General features: G+C 40.7%; 1 protein-coding gene across 2 annotated transcripts in view; it reads left to right on the top strand.

The window, feature by feature from the left end:
• Nucleotides 1-22,321, top strand: part of Lims1 (LIM zinc finger domain containing 1) — a 113,935-nt gene that overhangs the window by 51,199 nt on the left and 40,415 nt on the right. The window contains exon 1 of one of the 2 annotated variants that reach the window (XM_050139696.1): nt 6,460-6,661. The exons of the other annotated variant lie outside the window; for it this stretch is intronic. Within the exon in view, the coding sequence (XP_049995653.1) occupies nt 6,555-6,661 (107 nt within the window). The 5' untranslated portion in view covers nt 6,460-6,554. Of the gene's footprint in view, nt 1-6,459; nt 6,662-22,321 lie in introns of those variants that run through there. 2 annotated transcript variants of the gene reach the window in all.

Here is a 22,321-nt window from a genome sequence, read left to right as displayed (position 1 = left end):
GGGAAATGGGAGGCTGGGAGGAGGCGGAAACTTTTTTTTTCTTATTCTCAATAAAATAAAAAAAAAAGGATAAAAAAAAAAAGCTAGCCTTGTCCACATAAGGCCGCCAGAAATACTTCGTGAGACCCTGTCTCGGGGGAAAAAGGCAGAAGCGGTGAATAAAATGAGGAAGGCAGATTGATGCCTGAGAGGAGGAAATAGAACTTCAGCAGTTTATACTGAACCTAAGAATTTGGTAACCTGGTGACATTTGACATAATCAAAGCAGGGATCATGGTTTGTTTTTTAAGACACACTTTGTGAATTCCAAGGCCAGGGAAAGAGCACAGCTTGGCTGATGCTCACTGGTCTCAAAACTCCCAAGTTAGTAAACTTAACAGACAAGTTGAACCAGTAAGGGGGCCCACATTTCCATGCATATTCCCTTGGTCCAATCCATGTTCACATAAGGTTTACCCAGTTAGGTGTCATGTGTATGGATTGAAACTCCTGCTGGTCCCAAGCCTGAGTAGGCATTGCTGGTCATGCCAACATATGAGTGTTGCTAGTCTCTGACTAATGATCTGTCAGCCATTAATTAGACTGTGCTTTCTCTGTTCTCATGTTTTCATGAACATCTGTAGTTTTATGATAGTGGGGAGCCAGCTCCTTTATTACGGCTACCATAATGTAGCTGCAGTCCTTCTTAGTTACCTCACATCAAGGTCCCATGTCCTGACTGGCTATTCTTATCCATAATTGTTTCTGTTTCAGTTAGCTGCATTAGAAGCAACTATATATGAAAGAACAGTGATACCTTGTACGTGTTTCTCAGTGAGGACTGTGTTTTGTGGAAGTGGGATCCAACTACCGGGCCAACACTGGCTTCTTTTTCCCAGAGCCTTGGCCTTCCTCTTACCTGGTCCGCTTGACTGTCTCTTACCCAGCTATAAGCCCTTTTATTTCCCTTCTTATGTGTTCTAGACCTCACCATTTTAACCCCAACATTCCTTTTAAGCCTAACCTGTTTTCGCCGTAACAAAATGACTTCCTGTGTACTTATATGACAACCACAAGTAAGTTTTCAGAAATGAAACTGTCATCTTAATTCACTTGTTCTCTCTAGGACCTTCCCACCCTATCTGTCTGATGTTCTTGATTCCTTAAAAAACATCTGAGATTAGAAGCCCAATGAGATGGCTCTGGGTAAAAACACTTGGCATATCGGTCTGGTGACAGTTCAATGCCTAGAACCGCTGTGAAAGTAGGAGAAAACCACCTCTGCAGAATTGTCCTCAGAATCCATAGCTGCAACATACCACATATTTACACACTAATGAGTAAAAGTTTAAAGTTCATTATTGAAGCTGGATATACTGGCACATACTTTTAATTCTAGTACTTGGGAGGCTGAGGCAGCCAGATCTTTGTGAGTTCAAAGCCAGCCTGGTCTACATAGAAAGTTCCAAGACAGCCAGAGCTGTTTCCAGTAATAATAATAAATAAAATAAATAATAACATGCAATTAGCTTGATAACCTAGAATTTTATTCTGAACTATTTGAAAATTTACCAAGAAACTTTGCTCTTGAGAATATTTATTAATGTTAGATGATCCCATGTTGTTGATTTTAAGAGCAATTGCCATGTTTCTGACTCAGTCAAGTTTCTGTGAACTTTTAGTTTTGATTGTGTGTGCATGTCTATGTGTATGTGCTTGCCATAACGCATGTGTGGGGGTAAAGGATGTCTTATTACTCTCGGTTGCTGGGGCAAAACACCACGACCAAGGCAACTTACAAGCGAAAGTGTTTAATTGGATCTGTGGTTTTAGAGGGCTAGTGCCATGGTGGCAGAGTGAAAGCCTGGCAGCGGGAACAGCTGAGAGCTCACATTTCATCTGTAAGACGAGACAGAGAGGGACGCTGGGAAGGGTCCTCTGCAAGTGCAGGAAGTGACCTCTCCAGCTCCTAAGGTGTTTCCCCCTGTAAACTACTGTCTCTGAAAAACTTAAGGTAAAAGGGTCATTTTCTGTCGAATCCAAAGACAGTTATAAAACAAAATTCTTCTTGTTACATATCATATATAGAGGTTAATGGTCTGAGATTGCACAGCTATTCATCCAGTTTATAGACCTTCTGGACCTAGCATAGACGATTCTGGTAATGAGCCTTGGTTAATTACGATTCTGCATGGAGGCTGTTTTGTGGCTCTTAGTTAACTGTGAGAAGAAATAGGTGACTCAGAAACACCAGATTTAGGTGGTTGAGGTTCAGTTAGGTTTCCTTACCCTCCTGTTCCTGAAGTGATTACTTGTAACAGGCTGCTGAAAACTATACTTTGACAAGTTTAGGTGAACATTTAGGCTAATTTGCCCATAAGTTTTTATACTTGTGGAAGGCTGTCTTCAAATCTACAGTTTTTATAAGCTCTGAAATTTCATGAAGTACATTCTAAAACTATAGACTACCTAGTATGTCTTTAACAATCTCATTTAGAGGGGTCTAGAGCAATGGTTCAGCAGTTAAAGAGCATTTACTGCTCTTAACAGAAGACCCAGGTTTATTTCCCAACACCCACATGGTGGTTTAAATCATCTGTAATTACAGTTCCAGGGGATCAGATACCTTATTCTGGCTTCCATGAGCACAGGCATGCATGTGGTATACATACGTTGAAAGATAGATAGATAGATAGATAGATAGATAGATAGATAGATAGATAGATAGATAAAGATATATGTAGGTAAAACACTCATGCACATGAAATAAAAAATAAATGACAATTTTAAATTTCACTTAGATAATGTGGAATGTTAAGAGCAAAACATCCAGAACTCTAAGGAGACAGACAGGTGTCTGCCATGAGTTTGATGATAGCCTGAGCTACATAGTATCCTGTCTCAAGAAACAACTTAACAGTCAGTAGTGAGACTGTGTTTCCATCACAGAGGGAGCACAGGAGCCCATAGAACAGAGGGGATTGACTGGCCAGGGAGGTCTAGAAAGGCATCCTGTCTTTGCCCAAGACATAGCGGGGTGACTAAGAGCAAACCCTGCAAGAATCCTTCTAGACTTACAGTCTGCATTGGCAGAAACCAGGAAATGAGAATAGTCTGTCCTAGCAACTGCCTGGAATCCAGAAGGCTAAGGGCCTTGGAGCCAGGCTCTACTGGCACCAGATGGCACACCTCATTCTCTTTGTTTATACTGTTATAAAGGCAGTAGAGCCATGGACAGGTTTTTAAGAAGGGTCAATAAGTAATCGACCTGCATTTTAAAAGATAGTTTGAATAGATAAGAAGGTTGGTGACTGAGAGAAATTTAGAGCAGACAAGAGGAACTTTCCCAAACAGTGCATAGCCTGCTGCTGGGCAGCTAGGTCCAGACGAGCACACACTGTGACGCTTAGAATGCACACACTGATTAGAGGTATTCAGAAAGGGAGAAATAGATGCTCAGGGAAGATCTAAAGAATTATCTGTGGACTTTTAAAGGGGTCTGTCAGTTTTCTAACGCTGATGTAAAATGTAGGGTTCACATGTATTTTCTGTGAGAGAGTTATTAACTTTATCAGAATCACAAAAAGTCCCCGAATCCTAGAAAATAGAAAACTATTGGGTAGTTGTTAGCCTGAGAGGAGAAAGATCTTGCAGAGCACTCAATAGAACTTTGTATTTAATCATTTCAGTCAGAAGTTTAAACTTACAGAAGAAATTATCAGCTTTGCAGTTGATATTAAATTGGAGCAGATTTCTATTTCATGCCAGAGTCAACAAGAACTCAACAAGCTAGAAAGGACAGAATGGTATGGAAAGTTGTAGTGAGGCTTATACAACTACCAGCTGCGCAAGGGTAGATGCAGGCTGGAAAACTGTGGGAAACCAACAACTTGGGTACCATTGTTCTTTGTAACCACTAGGAATAGGAGAGACCTAGAAATCTTATGAACTGGTCACTACTCCAAGTGTCCAAAGATAGGCAAAGTCTCCAGTAATGGATGTTACACAGTGGTGAGGCCACGTGAAAACAGGGGTGTGAATCCTGCACTGAATGCAAGGCTGAGCTGGCAGTCAAAATCTTAATACAGAAATGGAAAGATCTGTTTAGTCATGTAGTCAAAGCACTTGCCTGTCCTTTCTGTATTGTAAAAATTATGCAAAGACAGTTGTTTGATACTGAAGACTCTTTTGAACTAAATCTGAAGATAAAAGTTGGCACAATTGGTAACTTTCTATGGAAAAGTATATTTGAAGAATAAAAAGAACTGGGGTCATAGAGCTCAGGTCTGAGGACTGGGACTGGTAAAATGCTTGTTTAACATTCAAGAGTCCTCAGCATTGTATAAACCAGGCAACTAGGAGTAGTTGGAACACCGTTATAGTTCACCTGAGGGTGGAGGATAAGGCATTCAAAGACATCTTTGTCTATCTAGTGAGTTGAGGACCAGCCGAAGATACATGAAATTCTGTCTCAATAAATAAAAAGGGGGCTGGGCATAGTAGTATATACACTTTGATTCCTGACTTGGGAGACAGAGGCAGGCAGGTCTCTATGATTTTGAAGCTAGCCTGGTTTGTGTAGCAAGTTCTAAATCAGGAAGGCCAACATAGTAAGACCTTGTCTCCAGAAACAAAGCAACAACAAAACTTAAAAAAATTCAAGATCTTCTGCTCGTACCACTCTGTTGTGCACTGTGGGTATGCACTCCTACCTGGTAGTGGTGTGGAGCCAGTGCTGGTTACAGACGGGATGCTAGTCAGTAGTGTATTTTGCAAATGTTTGTATAATTTTTTTTCAAAGTTTTGGAGTGCCTGTGTATTCTTACCTAGCTCTGTATATTCAGGGTGAAGGAGAAAGGTAAAGTGTCTCCTCTTTCCCCTCCTTTCTTCCTTCCCTCCTTCGTCTGTCTGTCTTCACCAAGACAGTGGTTTAAAGAACCATCAGCCAGGCGGTGATGGCACATGCCTTTAATTCCAGGAGGCACAAGAGAGCAGATCTCTGAGTTCGAGGCCAGCCTGGTCTACAAAGCAAGTTCCAGGACAACTAGAATTGTTACACAGAGAAAGCCTGCTTTAAACCACTCCACGCCCCCCAAAAGCAACAAAAGGCTCAGAACTTAATTTTATTCTTTGTAGCGGTTTCATTGCAGCATAAACATTGATTTACTAAAATTCCTACTTGTCAGCTCAGCCATTTGAAATGTCAGAGCAACTGCTGTCGTAGCTTGTTTGTTACAGGGCTTGGAACTTTTGTTTGTTACTGTCTTCACATCCTTTTAACCACAGACTCATCGGTACAGGATCCATCCCACACAGTTCTGTTTCCTGTGTAAGTAAATTTCAGTAATCACCAGCTCTGTTTCCTTGTCAGCATGTGGCATCAGTTTAAAAAAAAAAAAAAACTCTTTTAAAAGTACTAGTTATATTATGCTATAGAAATGTGTTTTCTTTTTTTTTGGGTGTTGCTTAGTTTTAAACCTGGGGCCTTGAACATGATATGAATACACTCTCTAGTGAACTATACTCTCCAGCTCCCTTTCTGTACTCTTGTGAAGAGGATTCTAAAAGCAAAAGAATGGTACAAATTGCCCAAAGAATAATTACTAGAACCACAAATCAAGCTTTTGGCTATCAACTAGCCAGCAACCAGCCTGTATTTGTGCTGTGGTGCAGGTCCAGAGAGGGACTTAATTGGCCTGGTGGGTAGCGCTCTGCCTGGTATACCGCAACCATTGGAGCAGGTGACACAGCATTTCTGTGATCTCTGTCATCTGCAGCCCCTTTTCCTTCCTTTCCAAGATCAGATACATAGATAAATATTGGCACCTGTAGGCAGGCAACCTGAGATAAGTGTTACCCAGCAGAGGTGACTGTAAGTTGTGATTATTCAGAAAGTAGGCACAGAATCAGAAAGTCATCTAACAGAATTTAGCAGAAGAAACACTCTTCCTCCCGTTTATGAATTTTTTAGAAATATTTAAGGGGAGAGGGTGGACTCGACACTTCTCTAAGGAGCATTTAGAATGGTGAGAGAGGAAGGAATTGGACTGCTTCCTTTGGAATTCTGCCCTTTTTTTTTTCTTTAGGGAAAATGTCCCAAAGAGCTACTGATGACCAGGCATTTCTCTGTACTGACAGCTGTCTGTGAAATGTTAATGGATTTCCTGGCACATAAAACAGGGCTGGACCCTTCTTCAAGCATTACTTTGCTAGATTTTTTCCCCCAACTTTAATTTGGAAAAATCTTGGAGAGATTTTTTATAAAGGAATTGGTGTGATTATTCATAAGAAATTTGCTTATTGGTGACCACGTGGGCTATGTGGGTCACTGACTCCCCCTTCCCTAGGTACAGGGCCCAGAGATAAGGCAAGTCATGTCTTGCAGGGAGGGTGTGTACCAAAGAAACAGGAAGCTGTTTCAGCCGACTGGCCTGGCCTGCTTTGCCTCGGGAGTTTTTCTAACCCGGAGTCAGGTGTGCTGAGGTCCTTCTGCGGAGGACACTGCCTTTCTGAGCTGGCAACATTCGCCTAGCAAAAGCGCTCCAAAGTATCCGTAATTGCTATGCAGAGAAACTATGAGTGCATTACAGCTGAAGGAGCTTTCACAGTCGGGCCTCTACCGGAGAAGGCGAGATCGTCCTGACAGTCTAAGAGTAAATGGGCTGCCTGAGGAAGAGCTGAGGTGAGTGCAGTCAGGGTTGTCCAAGGGGCAAGGTTCCTGAGGCTTGGAGCAGGGATCCACACCCTAGTGGATGCAGTGTTCTTTGGGAAAGAGCCTCGTTGTGGCACTGGAGTCCTTTCCCAATCTTTCCAAGTCACACAAGCCTGTCCACGGTTTAGCTCTTCTCCACACCTGGGCAGCTGGTGCATCTTTGGCTGCATCCAGAGTAACTTTTCAGCTGGAAGGAGCTGATTTTCCCTGTGGGTATATCAGAGCAGATTTCTGTGAGGAATTTGACTTTGAGTGTGTGGCAGGTAGTTGGTAGGTAATGTTTGCGGGGGGGGGGGGGGGGGGGGGNGGGGGGCGGCTGCTGGGAGGGGTTCCTGGGATTCTTTGTTACTGAAGTGATGTAGCTAAGGAATGTTGTGGAACTGCTGACCGCAGTTTAGGAATGAAGGACATCAAAAATCTGGAGACTAAATTAACAAAAGATAAGCTGTTTTAGTTTCAAGTTAATTTATCTAAAACACGAATAATTATAGTTTTTGCTGTAACTGGCAAAAGTTCCTTTAGATACGATGTTCTGAAAGTCCCCAGAGCATTAAGCCCCTGTGTTACTGTGAAAGAGGATTTGGATTTCCTTTTTCCTGGATAGAAAGAGCTCCTATTTTCCTGCTGACAGAAAGTGGGTAAAGAGAAGCGTTTGGAAAAATAATTTGCTATATCTAAGCTGTAGTTTGTTTTTGAACTTAGTATTAGAATATTCTTATTAGATAGCAGAGTGCTATCTGTACCTTGTAGCTATTCCTTTTGACAGGGAACAATTGCAAGCTTTTAAAAGTCCCCGAATTTCTGTTTTATTGTGGCTAGCTATATCACAGGAGACAGACACTTACTTGAACATTACTGGCTTTCATCAGTTTTGACGAGCATATTGCACACTGAAGAACTGTTGCTGATGCTAGCAGTGTTCGTGCTTTCATTCCTACAATGGAAAGGGACTCTTGGCAACGTTTACTGTGGTAATTTGGAATTCATCAGATTAAACAGAATTTAAAGACTTCAGAGTTTGAAATACATTTTACTTTTGATCTCTCCCTTTGAGAAGGGCAGTCCAACCCAGGGCTTCACACATGCTAGGCAAGTACTCAGTCAATGAGCCATGTCACCAGTCTAGATTTGTACACTCAGAATCCAAGAGTGAAGTTAGAAAAAAAAAAAAAACCACCAAGTTTTATTTTCAGATTGGAGACTCCTAGTAGAATTTCTTGTTAAAAAAAATTTAAGATATGTAAAATATATTAAAGTAACCCTCATACTTATTTTCAGACCTAAAGTACCCATGAATAAAATTACTTACATGCCCTACTAGGTAGTTTATTTATATAGTTACAGGGATCTTTGAAACTACATGTTTAGCCCTAGAATTTAAATGAAAAGAACTAATTGTTAAGTGCTGTTTGTTACAATTGATTAAAGAAAAAATGTTTTTCTCCCCATTCTGGTGATGTAGTTCCTTCCCAGTGGTAACAACAGTGGCTGTGTTTCTGTCCTCTTGTCTCCCGAGACTGGAGAATCACTTTCCATATTTACAAAGGTATAGTTTTTCCCAGGGACTTGTAAACTCTGTTTAGAGAGGTGAGGTTCCCCTCTAGTTATATTTTAATATTTAACACATCTTTCTTAGCTAAGAAGAGTCAGGAGAGTAATGAATTTGAAGTTGGGTGCCCCCAAGTTTCAGTGCCTCAGTTCTAAGTGTGGATGAAAAACAACTACCAACAGTGTATAGCATTTACCATTATAAAAGTCCTCACAGCCATCTCTGTGAGGCAAACATTATCTTGGGAATAGTTCAGATAGTACAGAGTGATAATAGTGTCAAGAGGTTAAAGCATCATTTATCTACTTTTAATTGAGTGCCTACTGTGCCAAGTAAAGGTTCGGGAATGCATAGGACATAACCTCTCTATTCAGGGAGCATCTTTTAGCATAGGATCAACAGATGTTTTCCCTATGAGCACTCATGTTTGAGTACACGAAGTACCCGGTATCTTTCGTGTTATCTCACTCTTGCACAAAGCCCATTCATACTTTTAACTTTTTGCTGCCATGCTCCTTTTCTGAGCATGTGTGTGAACTCTTAACAGATTTGTCAAAGACCAGAAGGGCAAAGGCCACTGCTAGAAAACACTTTTCTTTTAATTTTAAAGAAAAAACTGATCTGAGGGGCTGGAGAGATGGCTCAGTGGTTAAGAGCATTGCCTGCTCTTCCAAAGGTCCTGAGTTCAATTCCCAGCAACCACATGATGGCTCACAACCATCTGTTATGAGGTCTGGTGCCCTTTTCTGGCCTGTAGGCATACACGCAGACAGAATATTGTATACATAATAAATAAATAAAATAAATGTTTTTTAAAAAAGACTGATCTGAAATTTAAACTACAATGTTTTGAATGATTCTATAACACACATGAAAAGGGATATACCTTTAAACTTGGTATTGTTTATAAAAGACACTAAAGGGTCACATAGTATTTGGCTTTATAGACTTTGTTTTAATCTATTAAATATGACCTGAAAGTTCCTTTTTCCTTTGTTTTGTTGTGTTCTTTTGAGAGAGTGTTGCTAGATAGCCTTGTCTGGTTGGAACTTACTCAGTAGACCAGACTGGCCTAGAACTCATAGATTGCCTTCTCTGCCTCCTCTGCCAAGGTTGGAGGTGTGAGCCACCGCGTGCCCAGGCCCTGGAAGTTATTTTATGCCCACTTTATACCTGGAATATTCCTAGCCATGTTTGAGCCCTGGAGATTCAGGAAGCTTAGAAGTCATTCTGAGTTTGAGGGCACTGACCTCTTTTTCCCAGAAAAAAAAAAATTATCCCTGAATAGCATTTACAATATCCTTATGTATATATACTTTCTTAGCTCTTCTTTACTCTATTTTCCCACCTAAACTGTGTTTTTTATTTGCTTTTAGGAAACCCAGATCATCAACACATCTGAGCAAATATCTTTAAGATATTCAAAATCATGTTTGCTTTCCCTCAAATATAAGAGATGAGTAAATAACTGATTTAGGGACAAATCAAAATTCATCACTTTAGTACCTACTCTAAAACATTTTAGTGTGTTAGTGAACTATGACCCTCAGGCCAAATCTGACCCACTGCCTAATTTTATAAGCCCCACAAACATAGAGATATTTTAAATTTTCTAGTGATTAAAAATTAATAAAAATAATCTTTATGTAAAGATAACATGAAATTCATATTACAGTATCTGTATATAGTTTTATTGGGGCACAGCTGTGCTTGTTTCTTTGTGTTATCTGTGGCAGTTTTGTGTTAAACTGGCAGTTACATCATGATACACATTGCCATTGCCCACAAAGACAAAAATTCCCTATCTGGCCCTTTATAGAAGTACACCTGATCCCTGGCCTATTGCTGAGATGACCCTGATCTTTGCCTCTCTTTCCTGTACTTATGCTTCTGCCCTACTCACTCTTACCTGCTATTTAGCTTTATGCATATTTGAAATTCATATTCCTGTAGTTTAGGAGCACAGTGAACATGTGAAGGGTATTCTTTTGTAAGTTTTTTGAGACAAGGTCTTAGTATGTGTTCCCAACTGTCTTAGATCTCACTATGTAGTCTAGGTTGGACTCTTAACTTATGGCCGTCTTTTACCTCGACCTCTCAAATGCTGGGGTTATAGATGTGAACCACCACCACCCCATGAACTGTAAAGTTAACAGAGAACAGCATACATGACATTTTATGGGGACACAGTTCAGCCCACAGCAGTGATCTCATACAGTAGTAGATAGGGTTAAAGGTCATTCCACCACACTTTTTTTTTAAAAAGTCATTATATTGAATCTCAGTAAAGTACATAAGTCTTTTGTCCAATCTGGTCACTATTGATAAATATATATATACGGGCACATGAGTACAGTCCACAGTGCATCCTCACATCTCTATAGTTCTTCCCATCTCCCTCTTCTTTCCTGTATGCCTAGTCGACCTTTAATCCAATTTTTGTAACTGGTTAGTTTGCAGGTTTTAGAATTTATATTCTTTTTGTTTTTAAAAACTTATTTTGAGTGTTTGAGTGTTTTGCCTGCATGTTTACCTGTGCACAACATGAATGCCTGGTGCCCTTGGAAGCCAAAAGAACATCGGCTCCCCCAGCACTGGCGTGTTACAGTTAGCTGCCATGTGGCTACTGGGAACTGAACCCAGGTCTTCTGCAAGAGCAGCAAGTGCTCTTAACCAACTGAATCATCTCACTTGCCCCATATTTTTGTTTTGTTTAGATTACTTAGCATAATTATTTTTAGATGCATTTGTTTTGGTACAGTTATCAATAATTGATTCCATTTTATTATCGTAGTTTATACTCTATGAACAGAGTATTTGAGTTTGACATTGAATTTATTTCCAGTCTTTGGCTATTTCAAATAAAACTGCTAATGAAATTCATGTATGCATCCTTATAAGGATGCATGCTTGTTTCACTTTGGATTAGCTAGATTGTTAGACTAAGTGTATGTTATTTTTTCAGAACTGGCTCAGAACAGATTCACACAAGTAGTGTATAAAGGGTCTAGAGTTTCCACTTCTCCACCAGTTCTAGTAATGATAAAAACATTATTTCATCAGCAATTCTATTCTGTTGTTAACTTGCCAAAATTATAAATGCATTTTCTGACCCCTCATGTTGTTTTCACTTCATGTACTTTGTAGCACATATATCTGGGCCTAAGGCTCTGAGTTCATTAACTACTGCTGTGCAACATAATTACTAAGTAATACTGTGTAGAAATGTAAATTCAATATTTTTTTAAACCTGCTTAGCCTTTTGCGCCACTTACTGTTTTCTAATGACGGAGCAGTGCTTTCTCGTTGGATCTTTGCAATAATCCTGTAACAAGTCTCTCCCTTTCCACAAAGAAGGGAAAAAGAACTTAAACACACAGGCTGGTAATTTTTGAGCAATTGTGGTTTAGACCCAGGACTGCAGCCAACAGTGCCTGCTCACAGAGGGCTCTTACCAGAAGACTCTGTACCCTTGCTTGGGTTTTAAAATAAGATCTGCGGGGTTGGAGAAAGATGAATGTTAAGAGTGTTTCTGCACAGTTATGGGGACCAGAGTTGATCCCAGCTCCATGTAACAAGCTGCGCATCTCACAAACACTGGGAACCCAACTCTGAGCAGGCAGGGCCAGAGAAGGAAGATTGGTGGGGCTTTCAGGCAGAGAGAGAGAGAGAGAGAGAGAGAGAGAGAGAGACCCTTGCCTCAGTCTTTTAAACAGGATTGGCTACCTGGAAGTCCTGGGTATACTCGATTGTATCTTTTTTTTTCTTTTTTCTTTCTTTTTTTTCTGATTGTATCTTTTTTTCTTTTCGATTGTATCTTAAAAGTTAAATTTTACCATTGAACATAAAAGTGAAAGCTAAAGTCTTAGCCTGTGGGTGATTTATCTTAAAGTATTTTCTACCTGTTCTTCATAGGTATTTGCCAGAAAAAAAAATTTAGGTTAAAAACAAAGCTATTTTAGGTTGCGAGTGTTGTGACTTACTATACATTGGTCTAGGCACTTTTGATTCAGTCCACATTTATTAAAGCTTCTGCTTCCGTGTAATTGGGGTTATGATCTCAACATATTATCTAATAACAGGAAAAAAGCAAAAATAGATAAACAATTAAAATATACTGTTCTGCCATAGTGATCAATAGTAGGAGTGTCTAAGCAGTTATTAGTTACTGTTATTGAATGACAAATTGCCTAGTAGTTCCAAAGTTCCAAAGTTAGGCATTACTTTTTGGCTCAGATAATTTGTATTTCGGGGCTTGCAGACCATTCCACCTGTCCTAACTTCTCAGGTCTGCTAGTGTGGTACTGCAAGAGAAGCAAGAATGTAGGTCATGGAGAGTAGCTCTGTGTGTTCTGATCAACCTTCCTTATCCAGTTAGTCATGGTGAAGGAGCCAGAGAAAAGCCGCCTGGTTTTGTTCTGTTTCCTTGGCGTTGCCAGATTGAGAGGGAATGTACATAAAACTGTAGAACCAAAATATGACTAATGATAATGGCTTGTGCTGCCTCGATCCAAATGAAATACCAGGCACAACAGAAGGTAACTTGCCCTGTTAGAGTCTGTTTATATAAGCAGTTTATAAATCAGTGTCCACATATATTGTACCTGGAGGTAATCTGCACCTGCAGAGTTAGTGACATACTGATTTCTGGAGAGAAAGCACGGACATTGCAGCATGAGCCAGAACAATGCTGTATTTCTGATAGCATTTGTGCTCAGATTAATAAAGTATGTCAGGTGATTTTCCTTCTCCTCCATTCCAGGAAGCAGGCTAACCTATCATGTGAGAAATAAATGTGTAATCATGACAGCAATGTAAAATTAGACTTTACCTTTTTTACCTTTTGAATTACTTCTTATCCTTCTTTCCTCTTATTTTTGCCAGCATCTTAACTCACTATTAGTAAGTCCTTTAATAGTGTTTTTTTTGTGTGTGTCTTTAAAGAAAATTCAAATTAAATTTAGACTTTAAAGTTTTTTTTAAATTTGAAATTCATATGAAGAATTCATTGTGGCGTTTTTATACATACATGTTATTATACCTTATTCTAATTTGTCCTCCCCCTCTGCCCTTCCACTTACCACACTGGTTGGTTCCCTGCCTACCAGTCCCCATTTCTAATTCTGTTACCCTCCCTTAAGATCTTTTCCTTCCCTCTTATGATCCTCTTTGTAGTTTCATGAGCTATGCATGCGTGCATGTGTATATTTAAATTTGGGCCCTTCCACACATGGGAGAAAAGCATGTGGTACATACCTTTCTGGATTGTTTCATTTAACAGAATGATCTCCTATATTTCAGCAAACATTTATAGATAACTTATCTCTGAAAACAATGATGTGGTCATTCCATCTAATATATTAGATAAGTATTGCCATCCATAGAAGGACTGTTGCTTTTAAAAGGGTAAAAGTCATTTACTTGGGGGCAGGAGAAATAGCTTTTTGAGACAGGGTCTTACTATATAGCCCTGACTGGCCTGGAACTCATTATTTAGCATAGGTTTGCCTCAAATCCATGTTCTTCTTGTTTCCTAGTTAGTGCTGTGATTGTATTATACATCACGACACCTAGCTCATCTACTTTTATTTTACTTCTGTTTTGTGGTGCTGGGGACCAAATTTAGAGCCCCTTTTGCTACTAAGTTGCAATTCTAGCTATAAAGTACTGACTTATGGTACAGCCAGCATAGATACCTATCATTAGAGATGGACAGCATTTTCACTTCCATTCAGCCCATATCATTTTATTAGTATAGTTGAAACATTCAGTGGTTCATAGTCTGATTTATTGATAGGCTCTAATCTCTTGGAAAATCGGTCTTCTGGCTTGGTTGGATTCATTGTCACCCTGACATAAGCTAGAGCAGTCTGGGGAACCTCAATAGAGAAAATACCTCCATCAGATTGCCTTGTAGGCAAGTCTGAGGGGCATATTCTTGATTGATGATTGATATGAGAGGTCCCAGACCATTGTGGATGGTGCTGTCTCTGGGTCCTGGGTTCTATAAGAAAGTAAATTGATCAAGCCCTGAGGAGTAAGCAGGTAAGCAACATTCCTGCATGGCCTCTACTTCTAGGTCCTGCCCAGATGTTCCTCAGTGATGGAGTATGACTGACCTGAGTTGTAAGCAGCAATAAACATTTTTCCTTCCCACATTGCTTTTGGTCTTGGTGTTTTATCACAGCAATAGAACCCCCAATTAACACATCTACTCTCTCTGTTTTCCTAGAATAGTCATCTGACATTATGCCAAGTTAGTTTTTATCACATTCTTGCTTTCTTATCTATGAAATGCTGTAAAAAATTTGTTTTCACTAATGCTTGCTTCAAGGTTCAAGTAGAAGGACTGGGTAGGCTACGGACCACAGAGCACTTAAGTGTGTTTGTTATCTTGAACTAAAATCCCTAATAACAGTTACATTTATAAAATGCTTAAATTTAATTTCACCCTTTTTTTTTTTAAAGAGCAATTCTTGCTCTTGCTTATGTAGCCATGGCTTTCCTAGAACTGACTGTGTTGATGAGGCCGGCCTTGAACCTTCACTGATCCTTCAGCCTCTTTCTGCCTCCTGAGCGCTGAGATTGCAGGTGTGAAACTCCGTTTCTTAGGCATTCTTTAAGCAGTGTTAAGACGTGTGCACAAGCCGGACGGTGGTGGCACACACGTTTAATTCCAATACTCAGGAGGGAGAGGCAAGCGGATCTCTGTGAGTTCAAGACCAGCCTGGTCTACAAAGCAAGTTCCAGGACAGCCTCCAAAGCTACAGAGAAACCCTGTCTGTAAAAACAAAACAAAATAAAAAAGAAGTGTGCACAAAAATGTAACCCACATGGTACCTATATGTGTTCATAGCTCAGTTATAAAATTAACTGAGTATTAATAATCTTCCTGGGCTCCATGGTACTCTTTTCTTGGCCGTTTGCTGAATTCTCCATTGCACACTGTCCTTACAGGTGTATGGCTGAGGTGGGAACTGTGTACTAGCTGTCACCACTTCTGTGGCTAGAAGGAAGGAGCAGTGTTTTCAAGGACTTACACCAGCGTGGACAGAAGGAAAAATACTGAACCGAGTTCTTAGGAGGACACTTGAGTCACTATCTTGTTTTCAGGCTGGATATCCGGCTAAATTGTAGGTAAAAGAAAAAAGAAAGTAAAGTTTGATTCAGTTCTAAGGCAACTGCCCTCTTTAGAGACTGAGGTTAATTCATTCTGCCCGTTGTTGGATTTAATTTTGTCTGTGGGAACCAGAGAGAGGTCGATAGATGGTGAGGAGGAAAGAATGAGGTGTGATATGTCATCTCGTAAAAGCTTATTTCATAGCAAGTAGCCTAGACTGTTATTATATCGTCTTTAACATTGCGCATAGGGCCGGTTTCCCCACCCCCTGTCCTGGAGTCTGTCCACCCTGGCAGCATGCTTCCTCATCTGCTGAAGCAAAGGGAACTCACTGGAGACCTCAAGTTCCTCAGCTGTTTTCTTTTTATGTGTCCTCTGAGGACTCTTTGTTTCCTTGGGCTGTACTTAGTTTGGCTACATACTCCTCCCACCTCTTCCTAGTTTCAGCAGCAAATAAGGCTGTTTTAAGTTTCTAAGTGAGACAAGTTCCTCATGTTGGGGAAGGAGCCTAAAAATTTGAGAGCTTCAACTACAGGATTCTGACTACAGGCTTCCTCTCTTGGTCTTTGTCCAATCAGGAAAGAAAATGCATGCTTTTTTAAAAGTAAAGCTTAATGTCTGAGAATAACTTCTTCAGTTTTATTTTTATGTATGTCTGTGTGAATGTATACCCTTGCCTATAGAAGCAAGAAGGGCATTGAATCCTCTGGATCTGAAGCTTCATATAGGTAGGTGCTGGAGACCAAACTCTGGTCCTCTACTCATTTAGAAGGGAGGACTCTTGTCAGGTTAGATACCTTTGATAGAAAACAACTGTTTCTTATACCATCTCTCTAGACCAGCTCTCTCTCTCTCTTTAAATTCCATGTGTCTTTTACATCATTTTGGTCTTGATCCCATTTATTTCCCCATCCCTTCACATCCTCATATTCCCTCCCAATAAAACAAAATTTAAGAGAAAAAAGGAAAAAAGAGAAAAAACTTAAAATCTGCAGTGTGACACAGTGAGTCACGCCATAAACCCCTTTGTATCTTTACTTGCAAGTGTTCATTGCAGAGTCATTAGTCTGGTTCGAGGCCTCTGGTATCTACTACATTATCAATGCTGGGCCCTCACTAGCACTCTTCTTGGATATCCTGTTGCCCTGTGTTGTAGAGATCCTGAAGCTTTGTGCCTATGGGTCAGGTCCCTTAACATGCTGATCATAGTTGGGACAGGCTGTAAGACTGGACCAATTCTCTCTTGTCCTCACCACTAGGGTGAGCTCTCCAGCCTTGCCTAACCTGTTCACCTCTTGTAGCAATGAGCGAGGGGTGGGGCCAGTTCTCCTGCTTTCATTTGCTCAGGATCAGCTCTGCCACAGAGGAATGGATACTTCTGGTTACCTTGTACCACAGGAGCCCAACACACTATTGCAAATGCTGATGGCTGCCATGCCCTGCAGGAGCTGCACACTGGGGATGCCAAACTTGATGTAGGAGTCTGGTTATCTGTGACTGCTCTCTCTGCAGGCCCAGGGAACCAAACCCTGTAGCATCTCTCCAGTGCCCTCTATTGACAGTGATAGTGTGCTGCTTTAAAGACTTTATTGTGCTTCATCAGTTTTTCACTACCCAGAAGGGCGGGAGTTGCCAGGGTTATAGAAGAGTGAAAGAATCTTTTTTGAACAAAGACCCTTCATATGTAACCATGTGACCTGCTTTCAGGGGCCAGAACAAAGGGTATTTGAAGACTCTTAGAGAGACTGCAGCCCAGCCAGGGACTGGTTGTCAGAATAGTTGCACCATCTGGTCAACATCAGACTCCTGGAGTCTTGTTATGTCCTTTCCACATCATCTTTATCACATTTATGATGAGATATGAGTCATGGCAGCTAAAATAGTCCACCTTTCTGTGCACATCACAAAATTTAAAACTCATGAAAGAAAGAAACCATTTCAGCTTCAGCAAAAAAAAGTTTTCAATTCCTCTGTATTCTGGCCAACGTATTCAAAGGCATGTGTGTGTGCATATTCTACATCCAAAAAGTAACTGACAATGAGAGGCATATGGATTTTAACCAGAAGAATCTTTGACTTGAATGAAGTGTTTTACTTCTGGCCTTCTGTACTTAAAAATTTACTGTTTTCTTTTTTCCTTATCGGTGAAATAGGCCTCATATTAAGCGTAGTCAAGAATAAAAACTCCCACTGACTTTCTGTCCCGGTGTAACTGGCACTTGTATGAGAAAGCTCTGCTGAGCAGGAACTAAATAAGAATGTACCTTAGAGCCTGGCAGTCTGAGCTCTGGTCACCATCACCATATAAAGAGCTCCTGGATGCACCGAAAGGTTTCCCTGGTAACTGGGGCATCTCTTAGGTCAACACAGCTAAAAATACTGTTCTTCTATATTTGGAGCTTTCTCAAATGTGGCATTGTATCTTTCTAAAAAGATGTTTAGAGGTAAGAACATATTAATGCATCATGGTAAGAATTAAAAGATGTGATGAGCAGTAAAGGAAGCATGAGAGAGATATTTTCCAGGAACTGTATTTGAAAAACCAGAGCAAAGCCTTCTAACCTCTGAGGGAAGTTTAAAGAATTGTTTAAGTTGACCATACACTCCAACTTTAATGAGAGGAACTTGGTGTGGGGGCCTAAGGAGTTCACTGCAGTGGTTGTATTTAAGTATGATCTTGCTAAAGACCTTGAACTGTCTGCGTGTCAGCAAGGGCAGTGGCCTGACTATTGGCCCTCTGCCTCTTAGCAGAATAATTGATGAATTACTGAGAGGGTGCTCCAAGCTTTGAAGGGTAAGAGACTGAGCAGTCTGACTCGAGACACTTGCATACAGAGCAGTGTTCAGTCTTCCTAACATCAGGCTCATTGAATGAGATGCAATCTCTAGCTGAGAGGAAAATGTGACAATGGCACATTTTCTCTAACCTATATTATTGTTGGGTGATAAGGAAGGGCAAATCCAGCTTACGACATGAAATGTGTGGACTACTCATCCTGGCCCAGGCTGCCAGTTATTGATGGCCTTTCTCAGTGTGCTGTCATTATGGTTATGACCTTTTCTACACATTCGGCAGCCTCTCAGATACTCTCGTCTCCCTTTTACACTGGGTTACCTATATGATAAGGATGTGTCATTATAGACACAAGGGTAGCTAGGGCTGGCAGCTGGTTAGCTCTGCTGTTTTGTGGCGTTGTAGGGGCTATTTTCTCTTTACACCGTTTTCAGAATGTTAATGTCAGAGAAGGTCATGGAGAAGAAGAATGAGCTTCTTTCAGGCTCTCTGTTTCACTCTCCCCAGCTAGGATATCTTTTACACTCAAATCTTTTGTGGATAGGTTTTTGTTGTGTGAGCCATGCTGAGAAACTTAGAGTTCACTCAGAAAGAGATGCTTCATGAGAAATAGACCCCAGCGTAGGCTCTCAATATTTGTTAAACTGGTTAAGATCGATTAGCTAAAGTATTGATTGTCAATTTGGGGCAGAACATTTCTGCTGTTGGGGAGCTGGCACGTGTGGTCCTGTATGACAGACCTTTGGCAGCCCCTTGCTGTATCCTCCCTGTGGTTTCTCAGTGGCTTCCCTCTTCTGCAGATACCAGAGGAAGAGTTTTTGCCTCGTCTGCTTGTGCTAGATTTACTGCATTTGAATTGTTGGTTTTAGGACTAAGTGTGCATCTACTAGTTTACTTCCTAAAAAGTATCCGGATTGGATAGTATCATACTCACTTTCTTATTAATATTTCTTTAAACTTCATAAGGTCTGTATGTGGTACTATATATATATACAATCTCTGACATCAAAGAGAGCTCCTTTATTTTATATATTTTATTTCTGTGGTCAATTCTTAGGAATAATTATATGTAAATAGCCTCGCACCAGGCATCCTAGCATAGGATATTGGTGGTGCAAGGTGGCAGCTGGTACTTTAATCCAGATATTTCATGTTTTTAAATGATTTTTTAACTTTATCTCTGTCTATAGTTAAGATATAATAAAGTCACCATGCAGTATTTGCTCCTGCCTTTAATCCCAATACTCAAGAGGCAGAGACAGGCAAATCTCTGAGTTCCAAGCTAGTTCCAAGGTAGTTCTTGCTACACAGAGAAACCCTGTTTCAAAACACCCCCCCCTACAATAAAGTTAAAGTGCTTTTCCCTCCTTTTAATAATCCCACTAAACAACACTATTACAGACTTCCATGTTGTTACTCAATTTAAGCTAGTTTAAGAAAATGTTTGTTAACTGCCTTTTCACTCTTGTCCATGCTCATGAATTTGGTTTGCCTTATACAGTTAGGAAGCAATTTTAACAGGCATTGCAAAATGACATATTAGCCAAAAATTCATCTCTTTCTGGTTGATCTTTGTCTACTTCCTTATTGTCTTGAAAGAAAGCATTACATTTGTCCTACAGACTGAAATGGGAAAGAATTTTCCATCTCCATTATCTCACTTACAAGTCATAGTTGCTTTGTTTTTAGTAGTCTGAGGAAAATCAGATGAAATTTTCCACTTACATGAAACAGAATTGCCAAATGGTAATTTAATTAAGCCACATTAGTGATTTGAATACCCAGTATGACACAGAAATCTTTGGTAGCAATTGAAGAAGCTTCATTCTGGTGGTAGTTGTTGCTGAGTTCTTGGTTTAATGATGGATTTTATAAATCTTTTGTGAAATACAGCATTTTTTTCCCTCTCCCATTCTGCGGTCACAATGGGGTTGGGAATTGGTTCCAGAACACTTCCTGAACCTGCACCTCTACCTCTACCATTCTGTGCAGGGGATAGCAAAATCTGTGGTTGCTTGAGCCCCTTATAAAATGACCTGATACTTGCATAGAACTTTCCTCAAATCTTTTATTTTAAATCATCTCTATACTATGCTACTGAATATAATGTAAATACCATACATGTCACAATAGTTTATGTATGAATAGAGGAATGATCATGTAAAAGCTATATTTTCACTATAAGGTCCAATTTCTTTTGTGTATGTGCAGGTGTGTTTGCATGTTCATGGTAGGGTGATACACATGTCTGCACAGGTGTGTGGAGGCCAACGGCCAGCTCTGATGTCATTTCTCGGAATTTATTGTCCTTGGTTTTGTTTTTCTTTTATGCATGTGTGTGCGCATGGGTATGTAAATGTTTGTGGCTGAGCATGTGTGTGGAGGCCCAAGGATGATGTTAGGCATCATCCTCTATCACTCTTTGAGGCAGGATCTCTCACTTACACCCAGAGCTTGTTGACATGACTAGTCTTGCTGGCCAGCGTGCTCTGGGGATCCCCTGCTTCTGTGTTCTGAGGCTGGAATTACAGACAGGCTGCCACAACCACTCATCATTTGTAGCTGGGCCCTAACATCTTCCTGGGGGAGGGGATGAAAAGGCTCAGTGTCAATGGCTCAGCCGCTGGGAGTCAGGTAGAAGGTGTGCAGCAGACTTGTTTGTTAAACATGGGGGGGGGCGCTTATATACCCTCCCAGCACCCAGATGTTCCTATCAATTGACTTCATGTGGTCGCCCCTCATTGGCTAGGCACAATCAGGACCTGATACAGCACCTATTGCTAGGCCCTAACACACCTTAAAATAATATTCTACAACAATCATTTATGTGGATTTTGAGGATCTGAACTCTGTCTTCACATTCAGTGTTTGCCTAGCAAGTGCTTTAACCATGAGCCATCTTCCTAGCCCCCACCTTGACTTTTGAGACAGGTTGTTGTGTGAACTTTGTAGAGGAGACATCAATTTACCCCCAGATAGGGCACAAGAACAGACCAAAGAAAAGATTCTATTCAAATACTAGCTTGATAAAATAATGACTTTAATTGGGAGTTACTTAAGGGAGTGTAGTTGAAGGGTTACTTTTAGGAGCAGGAACAATTTATGGGCAGCTACACCATTGAAGAAAAAAATCTCTTTTCTCCAATGCAACAGTTATCTGTCTATTTTCTTGGGGGCAGGGAGGGTTGCTCATGAGACCCTCCTCCTAACATGAAGGCGTAAGTCACAAACAATGCCACACCAGTTTGGAATTATGATTAATAGGATGGTATTTATTTAAAGGGGAGAAAACGTACAGATCACCATCCCAGACAACAGCCCTCTGTGCAACCAGGAAGGGAGTCTAGCAGGAAGTGAAGAGAGAGAGGAGAGGGAAGTGGCCGCTTTTTTAAAGGGAGAGAGACCATGCCCCAATGGGCTGGTATCTCAGTGGCTATAGGCTGGAGGAGCGGAAGGATCTCCCGCAACACTAACAGTCTTCACTGCTTAAAAAACTTTATTCTCTCTCTGTTTCTCTCTCTCTCTCTTTCTGTCTGTCTGTCTGTCTGTCTGTCTGTCTCTCTCTCTCTCTCTCTCTCTCTCTTTCTCTGTGTGTGTGTGTGTGTGTGTGTGTGTAGACAGAATCTCTTATAACCCTGCTAGGATTAAAGGTATGCACCACCATGCCTGACCTGCTTATAAATCTTATGGGAGAGGGACAAGACTTCATGAGCTTCTTTCTCTTCTATGGCAGAAAACTAATGGCTCAGTCTTCCGCAGGTCTTTTTGAAGTGCTCATAGCTGCTGACAGTGCAAGAGCACACTAGTCAAGTCATACTCAGGACAGCATCTCTCACTGCACCGTTAGTCTGGGCTGGTGGCCCAAGGTGTGAGGTTGAGGCTAGCCTGAGCTACATAGTGACTAGCAGGCCAGCCTAGGCCTTGTAGAAAAGCCCTGCCTTAATGAGGCCCTAGGTTCAATCTTCAGCACTGTTTCCACCCCCAAAAGCTGCTTTGGCAACTCTGCTCATGAATATGTCCAAATTTTAAGTATCTAAGCTCTGGGAACAGCTGTAGTGTTTTGTCTGACATCTCTGAGTAGGTTGTTTGTATCTTTGAAGTTAGTAGACTGGTGGATGAGAAGCTCTGCAGCTGTCTGCATGCTGTGCTAGAGTGCACTAGTGTGTA

The sequence above is a fragment of the Alexandromys fortis genome, unplaced genomic scaffold, assembly GCF_014885135.2.
Source record: "Alexandromys fortis isolate MF-2015 unplaced genomic scaffold, M_Fortis_MF-2015_v1.1 scaffold_9, whole genome shotgun sequence".
NCBI lineage: Eukaryota > Metazoa > Chordata > Mammalia > Rodentia > Cricetidae > Alexandromys > Alexandromys fortis.
Note: the sequence above shows the minus strand (reverse complement) of the source record. Positions and strands in the feature narration are given on the sequence as shown.